Here is an 18,965-nt window from a genome sequence, read left to right as displayed (position 1 = left end):
ACAACCACCAATACCATTTCAGCCTTTTATACATTACTTATGTATAAACTATTTATTATATAGTTTTCACGGACTCATTTGAAGCACGTGGTGACTATCTGAGCTAGTTGTGGAGAAAGCTCATGGATGCCTGTGCTGATGTTGTTGCAGTGGGTTGCCGTTTTAGTTTTTGATGAATAACTCTGTATGTCTACACTTGTACACATACAGTACCAACCCCTGACAACTGCAGAAATACCATCTGGGGTAGAAATACCTCAAGTCACTGTAATACAACTTTTTCTTCTCAAATCTGGTAATAGTTGAAATGCTACTGCTAACACATTTCTCTCAGTAACAAAAACCAATCATATTTTAATATCAGACCAAAGTAACCCTTGCTCTTCTTAAAGTTCACATATCAGACACTGACAGGTTGGAGGGCTGGAGCTATTAGTCACACATATTAAGGAGTGTGCATTCGTCTGACGCAGAGATAGATGTGAGAATCCAGACTTTGTATGTACACAGTTTCACCAGTAGGCCAGGTACAGTCTGCCAAAGCAGTAAGTTTCAGTTTGTTACGGCACAAAATGAGAGGTTGGAAAGGGTTGTTAGAGCAACCTCCTACCTCGTCAAGTCAATATCACAAGTGTAAACGAAACTTGTAGGAAACACAAACTAAAGTCATTGTGATCTCAGAATGTAATGTCTGTTCAGACCAGGTTCTCCAGGGAAAATCTGCTATTATACCTTTAAACACAATACAACTACAACAAGCTGCACAAGGGAAGGCGCAAGCAGTTAATTTAAACCTCAACTTCAAGTCCACCTTTTCTACCGATTTCTAGCAGCAGATGCATAAAGGAGGAAAGGCGTCTGCTGTGTTTTCCCCTGAGTGAGACGCAGAGAGCAGTGGCTCCTCGCTCTAAGAGAACAAGTAAACAAAAGGCATTGAAAGAAGGTGGAGAAGAGAACAGGTTGTTCAAATGGGTTGGTCATTATCCCAGTTAAGGGGAGGATAAGAACACATGATGAAGACATGCACCCACACATGTTAAGAAAGTGAGCGAGCAAGAGAACGTCTATTTGCAGACTACACTGATCTGGCCAAAGCGTAACAAGATTAAAAGACAAAGTGAACAAAAGAGGATAGAAATAGGTCATATCAACGGGTTTCTCAATAGACGAGGTGGAGGGAGTGGAATGAGGAGCGAAGGATTAAGGGATAGAGGAGGCACAATTAACATCTCTGGAAGAGTTGTTTTCTCTATTGGTTATGGCTGAGCTGCTTCGTCTGTGTGATTGTTGTTGTATGGATCACAAGATGATGAACTGCAGATTCCCACACACACTGTTGTGTACTCCGCTTTACAAAAAACAAAAACCAGCCTGAGGACCTGGACTATCTCGGTGCTCATATCAAGGGTTGGCACTTGCTGAAATGGATTTGATAAATTATTCTAATGTTACTGTGTTGTTTTGTTTGAAAACATAGGAGGGTATAACAGAAGAATCCCACCTCCACATGGAGTCATGGTGGAAATAAAGTGATGAGTAAACAACACGAGTGGAGGAGGACTCCAGGGATCTTGAGCTGAGAAATGTAGGTTTCATGCTAGATCGTCTGTAAACTGCTGCAAAAGACACTTTAAAGTATAGAGATCTCACAAACGGAGCAAACACAATTCAGCCATTCAAAGTGACGTGTGCTTCATCAGTACATTTAAACGGAATAATCCCAAACAGCTACATTTACTGTGTCGGCAGCAGCACATTCCAAGCACCGTTAGGCATGGGAGGGAAGTTAAAATTTAATTTGCATCACTTCAGCAGCCAGAACACACCCTGTTTAACAGTGACTTGAAGATGACAGAGGCGCCATTACAGTATGTCAGCATTAAAATATGTGAAGCATAACAGAGTCGGGAAATCACAAGCACAAGCTGAGAGGAAACAAGCTCGGCAACATTACAGCCCCGGCGGGGCATTCACTTTCTTCCTGTTCACTCTTGTCCGTTTCCTCATACTTATCCTGTGGCAATCATCTGACCTTTGCACTCTTCACTACCTCAATGTGTGGCTTTCAGATCCCCTCCGTCCAGCTATTCATACTCTGCCCTGAACCTGAAACAATTATTCATATATTTTCAAATGAATATTTGACACCATCTGTTTTTTATTTTTTGCATTTCTGCTAAACATATTTTCATGGGGGAGGTATGGGGCAGAGTGTGACATCTGAGGCGTTGTGTTCTCAGCCTGTTTTCAGTCTGAACAGTTTAAAGTCTACTGTACACTCTGTCAGAGACACGCTGATCAGAGAAAAATACATTTCAATTAAAAGGCAGCACCACTGGAAGCCATATTCCTTTTGACTCCTTTCCCCTCTCTGCACGCCTCATAGAAGTTACGCGTCTCCATTTCTGTGGCCGTGTTTGCCTTAAAAGAGAATATTAAATTTGCTCAGAAACTACATGAATAACATAGACTCTAGTGGTTCATATTAGAAGACGTGAAAGCTTAAATGTACTCTGTGATTATTTTGAATACCAGCAGGTTTATGGAATTATGTTTTTGTCTGGTGCTCTACTAGTACGTGCACGAGGACCACAGAGGACGCGGAGTGTGCACGCCTTAAAACACGGGGAAGAAGGAAAGAGGTCGAAGCAAGATGCAAGAACTGGAGAAGGTGAAAAGGCAGCTACGGAATAAATAGAAGCCTGACTGCAATAACTATCATTTACTTCAAAGGTTGGCCATGTTTCTCAAATGACAGAGGGTTAAATGACACCCGGTTCATGCCTTTCTGCTGATGTGGCAGTAAAAGGCAGGTTAAAAAGACAACTACAAGCCATAAATAAGTGATGCAGGATTTTAAAATATTTACAGAAAGCAGCTTTGGAAATATTTAGGAGGAATGAAATGCATTCAATACGTTTGTCAGGATACACACAAGGTGTTTTGATGAGAAACGGTAAATGTGTTTGTACCTTTACGTTTATCTACAAAGTGACATTTCTGATAAGGAGTGAGACAAAATCATTCATTTCAGAAATGTCATCAATAAAAAAAGCTAGCTAATAATTAGAAAAAGCTAGCTAATAATTATGAAAAGCTAGCGAGTAGTTAACATTGGTTTAAAACCACCTCCCACACACACATTTATACAGGTGAAATCCGGCTCGGTGCTCTGAGATCACACTTCAAGCCACCTGACGGAAAGCTTCCACGATGTGTTTGTTTGTGTGCGCTGAGGCTACGAAGGCTATTTGAAGCCAATAATCTGTCTCCTGATCTCTGAACTGGTCACTTTGCCAATTCTAAGCTCATGTTTCTCTCTCAGCCCACAGCTGACGTACTGTATAAGACGTATAATCTGAAACGGACTACATGCACCGACCACAGCTGAGGGGCCAAAAAAAACAAGACAGACACATATAAATGACATTCCTTTGTCCTTAAGACTTAATCCCCATCAATCCAGTGAACAGCTTCCAGACGGAGTATTGACAGACAGATACTGTAACCCAGAAGTTCTCCATGCGATCTATGTAGGGCTCACATTTTATTTCTTGGCGACTTAGAAACATCTACTGCTACCCAGCCTGATCTGTAGGAGCCACGCAGTCGTGACCTGGTCTGTAATTAAATATTTCTTACAATCTGTCCTTCCTGACATAGACTGACTCAGCCTATCAGATTGCACACAGGCTGCCATGTGAAAAAAGATGACGGCCCTGTTGACCCAATAAGACAGATGCTGGTTCAAAGTCTATTATTCTGCTTCTGTTACACAATTTCTGAGAAGAACACTTCATTCACAAATACTATTACATGTTCTACCCTGACCTCTGCCCTTCTATCTTTTCCTTAACGTTGCCATTGCCCCCCCGAGTCCTGCCTCTACTGCAAAGATTAAAGTTTACAGACAAAATCAATCACCAATTTTCGCGTTAATGCCTCATCGATCTGGCAACACTGAAAAATTATTCTAAAAAACCCAGCTCGACAGCACTGTGAAAAACATGGCACACCCTTGAGAAAACTTTGAAGTGAAATGAAATGGCATGAAATTAAATGAAGTTATATTTCTGTTCTAGACACATGAGGGGTTGAATCAGTACAGGTTATGGTGTTGCAGTGTGTGTAGACCAAAGCGTCTATGTGTAAACTTCTCCTAAATAACAGCTCTACTCCGAGCAGGGGTTTTGAGGACAAATGTTTTCTGAGGTGTACGATATTTGCTAGGTAGTTACACTACAGGATGAGAAGCTCCCACTACTCCACAGGGCTCTGGGGTTTACTGCCACTAACAGCACAGGGGTGGTCTACCAAGTCACAGGGTGGTGACTTGGTAGACCACCCAAGTCATACCATCCAGACAGTCACCCACCTGCACCAGTCTCCAGATAGGGAATAGGGCGACAGTGGCTCTGTTTTCTCTGACAAAGGGGAGGGGCAGCAGTCCAGGTCGACATCCTCATCCATAAAGCACAGGGGGGCTATAAGAGCTCCGGTCCCAGCCACGGTGACTGTTTTTGGGGTGGCCAGCTGGCCCGTTCTCCTTGGAGCTGTACTGAGTCGGTCGTCCTCGAACACGTCGTCATCTCCCAGTAGATCCTCGACGGGGAACCCTGACTCACTGCCTTCCAGCAGGACGCTAGAGGACTTGGGGATGTGGAGGTTGGAGGCGTAGCTGCCCAGCTCAGAGCACTGCAGGCTGGCCGAGGTAGAGGATCGAGAGAAGGGGAGGAGGAGACGGAGGAAGTTGGTGCTCGGAGAGTGATGAGGGTGAAGGAGAGTGTTGGAAAGAGGAGGAGGAGGAGGAGGAGGAGGGGCAATGATAGCAGGGGCAGATGGGAGATAATTTGCGGGAGGGATGTCAAACATGTATTTGTAGTTGTTGGTGAAGGCAGGGACGAGGTGGGGGTGGGTGCATGTTGAGAAGGTCGGATCTGGGATCTGGTGTGTGGGTGCTGCAGCCAGCTTGCCGTTGAGTGTGTGCGCCCTCTGATCCGAGCCGGTTGGCTGAGCGGACCCGGGCTTCACCTCCAGCTCTCCCTCAGAGCAGGTGCGGTCTATAAAGTGCAGACCGCGACAAAGACTGTCCACGCGTTGGCCCACGTCATTCAGAGACACAGAAAACCTGAGCGCCCCGCTGGGGTGGATGTTGACGGAGGAGGGGCGCAGCAGGGAGAGCCAGTCTCGTTGTTTGGCATGTTTAGAGGCTGGTAGGGTGTCCGTGCAGAGGGTGGTGACTGAAATACCTCCGGAACCTTGACAGGTTTTACCGTTTGAATTCAACAGAACCACTGCAGTCTGCTTCTGATAGTCCTGAACCTGACTGCTGGTGTGTAAGTGTTTGTGCATGTGTGTATATGAAAGAGGAATGTGATTGAAGACAGTGGTACGGGACAGCAGGAGAAGGAATGAGAAAAGACAAAAAAAAAAAGAGAAATGGAAAACAACATCATGCATTTGAAAACAAAGGAACTTGAAAAAAGGAGCTAAAAGATTTTGGGTGTTCAGTTTTGCCTCTGCATGGAAATAGCAAACAATGGTTGGCCCATGTTACTATAAAAATCATATTTTACAGCAGGTAACAGGCAACCAAGGCTACTTTTCACAGTGACAGTGTATTGCTCAATGGTAAACTTCACCCACAGATTAGGTTCTTCAGCAGTAAAGGACAATGAAACTGATTAAATGTATTGTCCTCAGGTGTTCATATCAGTGAAATGAGGTGGTTTGTACCTGCAGATGTCCTGGCTGGAGGGGGAAACTGACGTCCTGGAGAAACTGCATGGAGCGTTGACTGAAGTCGGGCTCCCCGCCTGAGGAACAAAACAAAGATATAACTGTATAAATAACGAGTGTATTTGTTAACAGACAGGATTAAATCATATTCCCCGTGTTGCCAGGAAAGGTCCTGTGTGTGGTGAGAATCATCAGTGCCTGAATCTGATCTTTATAGAAAGAGTAAACGCATGCCACGCACCGATACACTGGACGATAAAAAGGAATAATACACAACACTGGCAGCTAATCTGTCTGATTAAAGTAGTGCCAGGAAAAATCTGTCTCGCTGCGCCACAGAGCAGGTGAAACACCAGGCTGCCACGGAGCGAAGCGCCCAGGAGACGGACTGCGAGACAGAGGGAGAGTTATGAAGAATGAGGCGCTGAGAGAGGCACAGCTGGAGGACGTGAGGCTGTAGACTTGTTCAGCCTCCGCAGAGAATATTGAACAGATGCACCGGTACAAGGATGATGCCTTCAGCGTCATCTATTGTGGCTTTCACCAATAGCTTATGTTACACAAATGGGATGAGGATAACTTCAAATGGTTTAAAAGGAAACTTTTTGCAGGTTGAGCATGAATAGACGGATGTGGCCGTTCCTCAGCTAAAGAGTTTCTATATCTGGAAAAACAAAAGACTTTCAGAGCATCGATTTGTTCCTGGAAGTTGTGGAATCTTTTTCCTTTTCTCCAGCCATGATCACAACAGCTGACGGCCAAGCTTTTCCAGGATAGTGTGTTTTTCTTTCCTTGGACACAGCGAGGCTAGCCGGTCCCCCCGTCTCCCAGTCTTTATGCTCGGCTGATTCTACTTCTATATCAAGCATGTCGACAGCTCGACAGTGGTATCAATCTGCTCATTTAAGTCTCAAAGCGAACTATTCATTAAACAACGTATCCACAGTGTGACAGCTTACATATTGGGTAGGGAGGGACGTTAAACAACGGGATCAGTGTTTGGGTTGCTGACACAAAGATACGGGGGGCCTGGTCATTCCGATAAGAAACTAATTACCTATTGATTTAATTTCTAACTAAGGGGAAATTTATGGCTCATGGCCCGACACCAATCAATACAAAATTCAATATCCAGCTTTGCCCTTTGGTCTGTTTTTCTGAACAGCACAGCTTCTCCTTTCACAAACATGCTGTATCTCTCTTTTCTATTGTCCTCCTTTTATAATTCATCCAAGGTTGCTTTTAAATCACAAAAATGTGATTTAATTTTCTTATTTAACAGCTAATATTCAAGGCTGCTGTTTGGGGCTCCTGCAGGCGTCTAGAATTTAAAATTGTAAAATGAACAGACGGCTCTGAGAAGTGCGTGAGATACAAAAAGATCAGATCAAAGCAATAACACATTATTATAGCACCCATCACTATATTTAACTACATGCTGACTCAGCTCTTCACTTCAACAATGGCTAAAAAGAAGAAACACATGCTGAGCTAAAGCATCATGTGAAATCTGTAAACAGTGCAATCGGAAAAAAAGTGGTAGGTGATGTTTCCACTAATCATTAATGACACTGGATGGTATCTTTGTTCCTTATTTTATGCCTCAACATAATGTTCCAGTGCCGTGCTGCCTCTGTTAATCATTCATGTTGTCATCTTTGGGAGTTGGCCGATAGATAACTAACTCGGTCTCTGAGCAGACGCAGACAGCAGTGGGATGATAACAGAGTCCAGATAGGAATGATTTGATTAACTTCCTAACGGCCTGTATGAGTCTTCAGACATCTGCTCCCTCATAACTGCCCTCTTTTATGACGAGGAGCGTTGATGAGCAAATGAGTGCCAGTATTTAACGGAGAACCAAAACACTGCAGGCGCCGATATCTCAATCACTGCTGAAAAATTGTGTCAAGTGGCCAAGTTTTACTTTAGAAACTTTGAAAATACACTTATACCCACACTTTAATGTATCCGCTCAGTTCGTGTTTCATTCTGTTCTTTGGCTCCGATATGCTAATTAGATATAATTCAGCCTTCAAAACATACTGTAATGAATCCTTGTTTATTGTGCTTGGAAACGGTCTCATTATCATAACTACTAATTTCACCTCTCTCCTTAAGCACTCCCACTATCCACACACACTTCATCCACACATAAATCATCCTCTTTTGCACTTGTATATTTCCCTGCAGCTCTTATTATCTCTTATTACACCTCTACTATCACATCTGCTATTACCTCAGCCTTCATTCTTCTTTTAACTATAGCCTCTAATATTCTAACCACAGGAGAAAAATTAACTTTAAACTTTTGTTGTCTCATGTTTCTCTGGAAAACTTAATGTTAAAGTGCTTGATAGAATTCTCTAATAGCTGTAGAGCCGACACGATCAGTTGATTAATTGATAATTCATTCGACAGAAAACTAAAAAGCAACCGTTGAGCAAATAAGTTTGATTCATTTTTAAAGCAATCTTTCAAGCAAAACCCTTTCTTGTTGCAGATTCTCCAATGTGAGAAGATAGCCCTAAATAGCCGCCAACCAGATGTTTGGCTGACTATCAACAGCAGCCCACGGAGCGGTCGGTGGCTGCTTTGTGTCTTCATGAGGACTGTAATAGCTTAATTCCTTCCCAAACGGTGTAGGAGGCATCGCACAGCGCCCTGGCACCATGCTAAAAAGAGAAACAGCAACAGCTAAGCCTCCTGACCTCGCCGAGTGGAAAATCTACTCCTGCCAAATCACCGGGCAATCCTCAGGCTGCTGAGGCTTTCAGAGCAGCTTTTTTTATATTCTACACTGACCATTGCTTCATTTAACAAAAATGCTGATTATTTGCCCTCAACTACACCTTTCTTCCACAAATCTCCAGACAGGAATAGCTCGATAACAGACACCTTCCAAATACTTGAATCAATGAACAAACAAAAACCCAGCAGATGAGTTTTTTGCTTCAGATACACGAATACGTTCATATCTAAGACTATACACCTTAATCCCCCCACAGTGACAAGCTCACTGATTGAGGCGATATCATCTTTATGAAAGAATTTACCCTCTGACTAAATGCTGCAGCTTGTTATCTCTCTGTCCTGGTGTGTGTCTCGTGGCAGGTATTCCAGGAGAGTGGATGTGGATGTTTTTCTGAGTCATTCTTAAAGAGGACAACGCTGTTTGATAAAATAAAAACTAAAAACACCAACAGTTCAGTGACTCTCTACACAAAAAAAATGGACCACAAGTATCCTGCCAGGTTATCAGTATAAAACTAGAGCAGGTGCTTTGACAGAATGAACAGGGTTGTTTGAGCTCTCACATACAAATCATCTGTATTGTTGTGCCAACATGGAGACGTTATGAAATATTTTATATTGCTGTGGTTATTTATGTAGAGAGATATCTTTTTAAGTAGGTCAACGATTGGATACAAGCGCATTCATTTTTGATTTGATCTGACATGAGCTAGTGACTAAGCTTGAATCTGCGCCATGTGAAGCAATACAGGGTTTGTTTTGGTGTCTTTATTTGGAGTCTGGCTGCAGCCGATGTGGAAATGAATGAAAACAAACACGCGTCAGTCGAGCTCCATTAAACGGTCATCAGCAGTGGCACACGAGTGAAAGTAGCTCATGGTCTTACTAGCTGTGCATTTTACGGTGATAAAAAAAAAAAAGTGTCTTTATCTTTCATTTTTTTGGAGCTTTGTAACATAAATTAACTTGACCTACATCTTCTAGTCTTTCAGCAAAAAAAAAAAAAAAGAACGTTTGAGTCACTGCCGGAAATATGAAAATCTCCCATCTCATCCTGCCAAAACTGAAGATGGTGCGAAAACTGCATATATGCATAAAATAATCTTCTGTTGTCTCTCAGATCATATTCTGGTTAAAGCAGCTTCCGGGACGAGTGGTTTCAGTTTAAGAGAAAATATATAACACATCTATAACAGTCAGTTTAAGTTGTGGATAATATATGTCAAGAGCTTGGAGAGGACTTCTTACATTAAATTGCTCAGTGATCTAAACTGTACTAGTAATTCAAACCAGCAACCTTTACAGTCACAAGCTGACTCAGCATCTTTTCCCGGTAGACTTGTCTGTCCAGAGAACAATTAAAACTGATTTTAAACCTGCCAGTCATTGGTATTTCCCCTTTAGGAATGAGCAGGAAGCACCAGCTGGCAGGCAGACTGCTGATTATTAATTGAAGCTGTCAAACGAAAGAGCCTTGTTCATACTTTATGTCTATCCATTACAGACATTTGTCAAAGGAATGGCGGTCTCGGTAGGACAATTAATGACAATGCATGTTATCCAGAAGCAGCGGACTAAATTCACCCTTCCATTTATGCACAAGATACCTGGAACTTCCATCTGTTGGCCATCTAGTGTGTGCGCGTGTGTGTGTGTGTGTAGAAAGAAAGCAAGTACAACAAGAGAAACTTCTATCATCCCGACTTTTCAGATGTGACTAAACCCTCAACCATTCCATCACATATTCAGTCTAGTTTGAACAATAAAACTGAATATATATATAAATGTTTTAAAGAACCAGGACGTCCCAAGCTACTGTGCAAGATCCACATCAGAGCCAAACAGGGCATGTTTAAATTGATCAGTTTCAGCTATTTTAAGCCTCATCAAACTATCCTGCTGCAGCAGCTCCAGACTGAAACCGCCGTCTCTGTAGACACCAAACAAAGCCATGTTGGGAAACCATTAAACAAACATTTGGGGAAATAATTGTTTTCTTACTTTCTTTAATCTGTCAAAAAGCCTCAGTGTAACAACGTCAAATCGTAGTTTTACTGGATGTTATGTGCCAGATCAGCTACAGAAAGTCATTGATATAGAGGTAATGAGTATAGAGTTCTTAATGATTATCTCATTGAAAGACAGACTGTATACTCACTGCAGCTGTGCACACACAATTTTACAATGCAGTGGATGGATGTAATGAACATGTTGGGTCTGTTCATTTTTGTTTTTTTTGAATAAGATAAGATAAGTCTTTAATCATTTCCAGAGGGGAAATTCAGGTGTTGCAACAGGACTAAAATACCTATAGATAAAAAAAAAAATTACAAATGTAGAACATAAAAAATAAGAATAGAAATTAAAAATACAAACTATATAGGAGCAATTCAACTCAAAGGTGTAGATACATGTAGACAATGTATATTGGGTTCAATGTCTGCAGTCTACATATGAAAGTCTCTCTTAGTCTTTTCATTACCCCAGTTTTACCACATCTGTTATCTGCCATCACATGGAAATAGAAGTGAATTCAATAAGAGTTCAATTCAATAAGTCAATAACAATTAGTGTGTCAGTTTATGTAAAGTGGTCATTGTTCGTTTTAGTAAGCCATGCCACCTCTCTGGTCTGAGAGTGGCACATTGTCTGAAGAAACACTCCATTAATGGTTTATCAGAGCTGGTACCATGGACATTATTGCTGGTATATTCGTCCCTCAGGTGCAATGACTTCCATCTCCCTCATGTATAAACAGTGACTGGCTTGTGGCTCAAACATTATTGCAGGAGCGGTCCCCTGGTGATGAAGTGACCGTGACATCTGTTAGCACAACTAAAGTGTTTATCCTATAAGAAGCTCAGGTGAACAAGGGTTGAAACCCTGGAGTCAGATTCAATGCGGGGTGTAGGTTTGCCTGAGGGAGCGAAGACAAGGAGGGAGGAAGGAAGGAAGGGAAGAAATAGAGAAAGACAAGAGTCACAGAGAAACATCCTGTCTGACAGACAGCCAAAGTGAGCTGAGGAGCAAAGCCACGTGAGCTCTCTGGAGGTTGATCAGAGGGGCAGCTCTGATTGAGGTGATGTGATTCAAGAGGGGCAGGTTATCCATCAGCTACTCTCACTCCACTGTCTGTCCGTCTGTCCTGTCAATCTCTGCCTTCATCCACAGCTCACCTCACCCACCGCCGCCCTGCTGTCTTCTCTCTCTCTCTCTCTCTCTCTCTCTGTGGCGGAGGAAGGCGATACATCATTCATTATGTTTTGGCCCATTTGTGTGTGCTTTGCTCACCTTTGATATATTGCTGGACCTGCTTGCAGAATGACCCAGAGGCTTTTCATTCTGTAAAAGAGGAGAAGAGAGACAATTCAAGTGGGTGCACAAAAACAAAAATCAGAAACAGATAAATGCTGTTCAATCTGCACACGCATCCTGCATAGTCAGAACTGACATTTTCTATCTGCATTACTCTTAATTTGTCATGAGCGTGTGCTGTATTTGACCATTTGAAACGGAACGGACATCCACAGGAAATGTTTGCAACTGTTACTTTTAACAAGACACAAGACAAAGAGTCCACATGTGTAGAACCTCAAACAGGCACCCAGCTGCTTGGAGCTAAATGCTAACACTAGCATGCTAATATGTTCACAATGACAAATGCAAAAAGCTGATGTTTAGCCGTTACAAAGTTTTATTCCAGTCAAATTAACAGTTTAGATATTTCAGTCTGGACCAAAGTGGTGGACCAACCAACACACCAACATTACCAACCCTAGAGCCATGCTGCTAGCATAGCCAAAATAACAATTGGCAGATTGAAGTAATAATTTCAAAAGGTATTTTATGGTGTAAATATGGTAATATGAATGAAGGAAATCTTGTTACAGGCTATAGCAGGAATAGGAAGGACTGATTCATGTTTGTGCATGAACAAACGCGGCAAATCTACATGTCTCTGCAGCTGAGCCTGAGCTGTTTGGCATCTTAAGTTAATCAAGTTTTTCTGGCGCAAGACTAAAGGAGCACAAGCCGATTACACAACGCATCTGTCCAAACTCCTTATCAAATGGTGTCACAATATTTGTATCATTACCCAGGGAATGAAACCTGCCAACTCCGCACAGTTAAGTTTTGTTCTGAGGCTGTAAATGATCCTCGATTCCCACTCAGTGTTCTCCGCTTGCATCTGACACGCAGATAAACAGCCACTCGGGTGTTGTACTGCATTCAGTGTTGGTATTAAAGCCTTGGTTCCTTAATGATGATTAATCAATCATGGTTACATAATACTAAGTTCACACCGGGTCCGACAGGGCTGTGGTGCTTTGGACATGAACAAATCTTTGTAAAAGCGAATCAGCTCGATACAGTGTAGACATACAGTAGAAGGATGCCCAGATTTGGGGCAAGAATTTCCTCCCAAGCTACCATCAGTGCACACAGCAGACCACACATGGCAGCATTATTATGCAACGGGAGTCACAGAAATGTACCAGTGTTCCTACGAAGGAATAATACAAACTGACCCAATATTTCAAGTGCGTTGATTGGTTTGTTTTAATTTAATGGTGCAAGATACGAGATTGGGAGCATTCCAAGCTCTCACAGGCTCTCAACATGGAGAAAACCAACGTGCATCAAAAGCATGCACGGCCAACATGGCTGTGTCAACAAAGCAAGGAGCAGCTCAGAAACAATCTTTAAAAGAAGTCTTGAATAAGTTGAATTCTGTTGGGAACACATTTTAATATTGTTCTGCACCAGCAGATCTTTTTTTCACTTTTTCCCAAAATAAGGTTTTGGGGACTCATTAAAAGACAGAAATGATCCAATAAGGAGGATATATTTTAGGTAAACAGGAACTTTTGGGGATCCTGGCAGTCTGACGCCAGTTGATAATCTGGCCTTGCAGAGGAGGACACCGGACTTGCTTACACACACACACACACACACACACACACACACACACACACACACACACACACACACACACACACACACACACACACACACACACACACACACACACACACACACACACACACACACACACACACACACACACACACTCACGCAGGATTTGTTTGTGTGGAAATCTCAACCCTGAGAACTTTCCTCATGATGTCAAGAAGCAGAAGCAGCTTAAGCGTTACCTCTGCCATCCTTGTCCAAACAGGAAGTACATTAACCTTGCCACCAGAAACTCACGGACCATGAGTCTAGACTCGTACACACACACACATCATACCACTAAGAGAGTACCCGACGTGCTACCCGATTCCAAATTACTTCGACTCTTCGCTCGTGTCCTCGCTGTGACTAGTTGCCATGGTGATGGAGGACCACTGCGTGTGCCTCTCCATCACACTCTGCTTTTCCCCGTTTACGTCCATCTCCATCCTTATTTTCCTCCCATCTCACTTAAGTCTGGAGGACATTTAAACACCCAGCCGTGCTGATGAAACAAGAATTTGGATATAGCTTCTGAGATCCGACTATAGTGTTTGAATCAAAACCTACAAATTATTTTTAACTACCGTTACACCGTCATCTGGTCTTACTTGGAGTAAAGATCTAGGGATTTGCGGTGTAATTAAACACACGTCAAACATCTCTCGCGTCTCACTTCTAATACTACAGCAATAGCAAAAGTTTCCATTATCTGATGAGACAAAGAGCTGACATTTTATCTAATCAGAAGAAAAACAAAATTCTGAATAAACGTCTATATGCAATTTCCTGTCACTTTGATAAACTAAAATGTCAGCTGCAGGTGTGTGGCCATTATCTTTAATGTCAAACTCTATTAATCTTCTGTTTTAATCTGTTAACGCATTTCCTGGCTGATGCAATGACACATACTGAAGGCTCGGATTCACACGCAAAATTACAGCACCGAGGACGTAAAGTGCTTTAAAAAAAAACATTACACCAAGTGGTTCTGCAGATATAACTCTCCTACTGTACTAGAGGATTAAAGTGAAGAAGTTCTCCTCCATCTCCATGTTATTATTTATTCAATGCCTTCAACAATAAAATGATAAATACAGCTCTCAGTGGGTGCACTTTCTGCAGCATTTCAATTGTCAGATTGACAGACGGGGATAACAGTTCCTCGATGATCCTTGCCCTTAATCCTTCCATCTTGGCCAAAAATGAAGTAACAAGCAGTTATTCACAGACGGATGGGTTCTGGAAAATAACAAGGCCACAAATGGACCGATGACTTTTATAGACGGCAGTGATTAGATCAGGGAGGCTGCAGACAAATGACACAATATGAGAAAGAAAAGAGACCTTTTTAACCCCATTTCTCTAAAAATGCTCCCAAACTGTGGTACTTGTACAAGCTCCGGGTGTCACCTTCACTGCCGCCATGACTGTAGACTATAAAGGGCCTTATTCTCTGGGCTCATGCATAATTCTGATAAAGAAGGGTTCAGGTTTCACACACCACTGTGTCCGTCTTTCTCCACCTCCTTTGTGGGTCTGTTTGCAGCCCCAGCCTTTGATAACACAACTTTCAGACTGGACTCTGAAGAGTCGAGGCTTGTAAGAAAATGAAGCTCAGGAGAGTACGAGAGAAGAGGAGAGGTCATATTCAGAGGGATCGCTGCGTCTCTCGGTGCTCTGTTCTCGGCCCACGGGGAGGAGGGCTCAGCTTGCTTTCAAGCAAAAATCTCGAAAGACAAAACCTTTGGAAATAGACGCATTTCAAAAGGAGGCAGGGTTAAATTCCCAAAGTTTCTATCTTCAACAAAACTTTTTCAATATTAGAGTTGAATGCCACGTCTGAGCAGTCTTTGATGAAGATGTCACAGATCGGGCAGTAGACTGTGTGGGGCGTGCAACAGGCTAGAGCTCAGTTGTTTAATCAAGCAAAAATACCAAATATTTGGTGGTTCCGGCTTCTTAAATGTAAAGATATGTTGCCTTTCTCTGTTGACTATCACTGTAATTTTAATATCTTTTGGTTGCGGACAATTTGTTGGACGGAATATTTGAAAGTGTCACCTGAGGCTCTCAGGAATTGTAATGTGATTTCATTGAAAATACAATTTAAGTTTAAATTTGAAAAAAGTAGCTGGATAAATATCTATAACTACACAATATTTAGAGTTGCAACAAACAATTATTTTCATTTCAGTTACTTTCTTGATTAATCAATTCATCATTCAGAAAATACGGACCTAATTCCAAAGATCTTTTACTTACTATCATATATGATAAAGACAGCATCAAATCCTCACATTGAAGAATGTTTAGCAATTGATTTACTGCTGTAGGACTGATTGTGAAAACACTAAAACACTGAAAAGAGCCATAAAGTTAGAAAATGACATGGACCAGGAAAAGTTAAGTCTTTCTTTTGATGAGAAACACTAAATTAAAGAACTGTATTTTGCCATCAGATCTTTCTGCACCATTACACACCAGCGTCACGCTGGAGGCAGAGCATGAAGATAGGTTTGTGGTTGAGGTCAAAAGATTCCCAGAATTCAAACCTGAGACTTTCCATCAGCGAGGCTGCAGTTCTTACTGCACTATCTGAGCTCGTCGATACAAACAACAGTTTCTGTCTCAACACAGACATGAAATGGGATTTCACACCATAGGTTAGGGTCACAAATGAGAGCTAGTCAGTCTTGCATCCCTTCACCTTGTACGTTTATTCGTCATATAGAGATTGAGACGGTATTAAAACAACAACAACGGTGGTGCAGAAAGGTTTGTGGAAAAAATTGAAAACATCCAGTTTTGTTATACTTGTGTTACTGCTTATGCATCACATATTATGAATGCATTTGTACTTTTGAAATGTTTTTGTTGGATCCATTTTCCTCAACTGACTTCATCTACTTTGACTTATCTTTACATCCTGGAGTTAAACATCTGAGGACTGGCCTGGACATCTGCTCACCAGTGGAGAGAGTGACAGTGATTGAGACACTAAAACAGTAACGTCATAAGAGTTGTTTTTCCAGCTGTGAATAAGCAACCCCGGAGCTCCTTTACAACAAGCATCAAGCCTTTTAGCTGCAGCGCATTATTGTCTGTTCAGGCTTTCATCAGCAGAACAAAAAAATAGTATCTTCAACCATCATTGCCAGCAACATGTAGAAAGGCAACATTTTGGTTGCCTGGAACGCTCAGACCACTGCATCATGAATATAAACATACTACAACACGCTTCATGCTTGGAAAAGACAGGGCATCAACCTTCTTAAAGTCACTGCACAAACATAATTGACTAATACCTTCAGCTACCTCTGTCTCAGAGCCAATCATAGACTACAGCTCCACAGTCTACTGCAACAAAAACCAAAAACTAAAAACATACCCGTTTCCAGGTAAGTAAGATATGGTGCTTTTGGACTGTGTGAAAGACTCTTATTTCAGGATGCAAGGAAGCAGAAAATTGATTCTAGACAATAAAAGGCTTTTTAACAGATGTCTTGGAAAATGGCCTCCATCTAAAAAGGTTCAACAATGGCACCTCTACATCTCTACTGAGCTCTAAAACATATTTAAGGTGATGGGTTTTCATACATTAGACAGCTCCTTGCTGTGAGTCCCAAACACTGACAGAGAGTTGTTGTGGCAGTTACTCTGTTGAAAAAGAGACAAGGAATTCACTTTATAATCTCCTGCTATAAATAGCTGACATCGTAACAAGACTAAGAGGGAGCGACTGAGAGATTGTAGGAAAATAGAGACGGAGCAAGACACATACTGTAAAGTAAGAGACAGAGGAGCCAAATGAATGATAGCTATCAGACAGGGGTAATGAGGTGACTGTCGAAGGAATTTAATCAGTGAAATTAATGGACGGAGGTTTGCGTGCGTGGGTGCGTGCGTGTGTGTGTGTCTCTTTTCCTTCTTTGTTCCTTCTCTGTAAATTCATTACAATTCCAAATGACCTCAGCAAGCTGCTTAATTCTTCATTCAACAGAAGTGGTGTAATTTCTTAGTTATATGTCCAGCAGCTTAACTACACCTCTGTCTTTGACAGCTTAAACTACACAGCCTTCCTGATTTATACTATAGTACATTAAACATTTGCCACCCACTGTTCCACTGAAAGGGTGCCTCTATTTCAATGAAAAATAAGTAAACATGTAATGTGTTGTGGTAATATTTAATAGGTAAAATGAACGTTATACAACCAAAACCTTATAAATAAGGTTACTTCCTGCCTTTAAAGCAGCTGGCAGTCCAACAGTGTGGAAGGATTTATTACTTTGAAAACGTAATGTATAAATCAATCACATGGGTGTAACATAACTACATTGTATCTTTTTAATTAGGTGGACCATCCTCAAGAGGGATGGGTGTATCAGGATTAAAAGGAAACATAAAAATACTGCTGACGTCTAAAAATGGATAAAAGAAACATAAAAATATATAATAATAGATCAACTTCAAGTATTCTTTTCAAAAGGAGCAAGAATGAGTTGACACAGGTGTGCATGTAAACTTTTTTAACTAATGGAGGAGAGAAGGGGATTGTATATATAATGGCTACATAAGAATATAATTTGTTCAATGTTTGGTTGTATTTTCTATGATCATTTGTTGGAAATGAATAAACCTAGCTAACATTTTGGAAAATCCCATCCCATTGTGAAAGATGTCTGCTTGATGAAGGATGGATCAACTTCATGTCAGCTTTCACTAAACGGCTTTACACTTCACACCAGATTTCACTTTCTGACTGCTTGCAGCATTTTGTGGGGTCTGATGTCAGTAGAGCACAAACTTATGCATGAATGCACTCGTGCATCCGAGTTGTCAATGTCACTCTTAAATGATAAAAATGGCTATGAAAAGGACTTCAGCGGAAACAACAGCACGCTAAAGCAGACAACCATAACCAGCTTGTTTTCAGTCAAACACCATGAAGCTTAAGATAAACAGACGTTAGACTGACAGGTGAGGGAGTAAAGCTCCTGGATCTGCAGGTATGACAGAACGCCTGTGGCGGACTGCACAAGGCGGTGTGTTTACATCTGAATAGCTTTCCCGGAAATAAATGGCATCAGCATACCATGATCTGCATCATTCTTCCAAATGCAGATCTAAAAATGAGGCCAGTTGCTGCAGACACAAAATGTCCTTCACAGACCGATAACAGATTTCCTCCGCATAGTCTCGGCTCTTCAGAGAAATCTCTCTCAAATCACATGAATCTAATGCCAGCGATGTCAAGTAGGCCATTATAAACACACTCATCGCCGGAAAATACGGCACAAAAGTGCACACGGAGAGATATTTGAGGAAACGTTGCATTGCCCAGCTCCTCCCCCGCTCACAGGTCACAGACACACATCCTTGCAGCAAAAGCAATATCAAACATCCCCGACTAAGAATCTCTTCTGGAAAGGAAGTTCGCCTTTATGTGGTTTCCCCATCTCTGTAAATGTCCAGCGGGAGGAAATGCAGGAGTGGGCAGCCGGGCGGGAGAGCAT

At 41.8% G+C, this 18,965-nt stretch overlaps 1 protein-coding gene across 1 annotated transcript in view; it reads right to left on the bottom strand.

Annotated features, from left to right (window-relative positions):
• The window catches only part of marchf8 (membrane-associated ring finger (C3HC4) 8), a 67,216-nt gene that overhangs the window by 8,128 nt on the left and 40,123 nt on the right, over positions 1 to 18,965 (bottom strand). The window contains exons 3-4 of the mRNA XM_079169091.1: positions 11,785 to 11,835; positions 5,737 to 5,816 (exon numbers count right to left, since the gene is read on the bottom strand). Coding sequence (XP_079025217.1) covers positions 5,737 to 5,816; positions 11,785 to 11,835 — 131 coding nt within the window. The remainder of the gene's footprint in view (positions 1 to 5,736; positions 5,817 to 11,784; positions 11,836 to 18,965) is intronic.

Source organism: Pholis gunnellus, assembly GCF_910591455.1.
Source record: "Pholis gunnellus genome assembly, chromosome: 11".
Taxonomy (NCBI): domain Eukaryota; kingdom Metazoa; phylum Chordata; class Actinopteri; order Perciformes; family Pholidae; genus Pholis; species Pholis gunnellus.
Note: the sequence above shows the minus strand (reverse complement) of the source record. Positions and strands in the feature narration are given on the sequence as shown.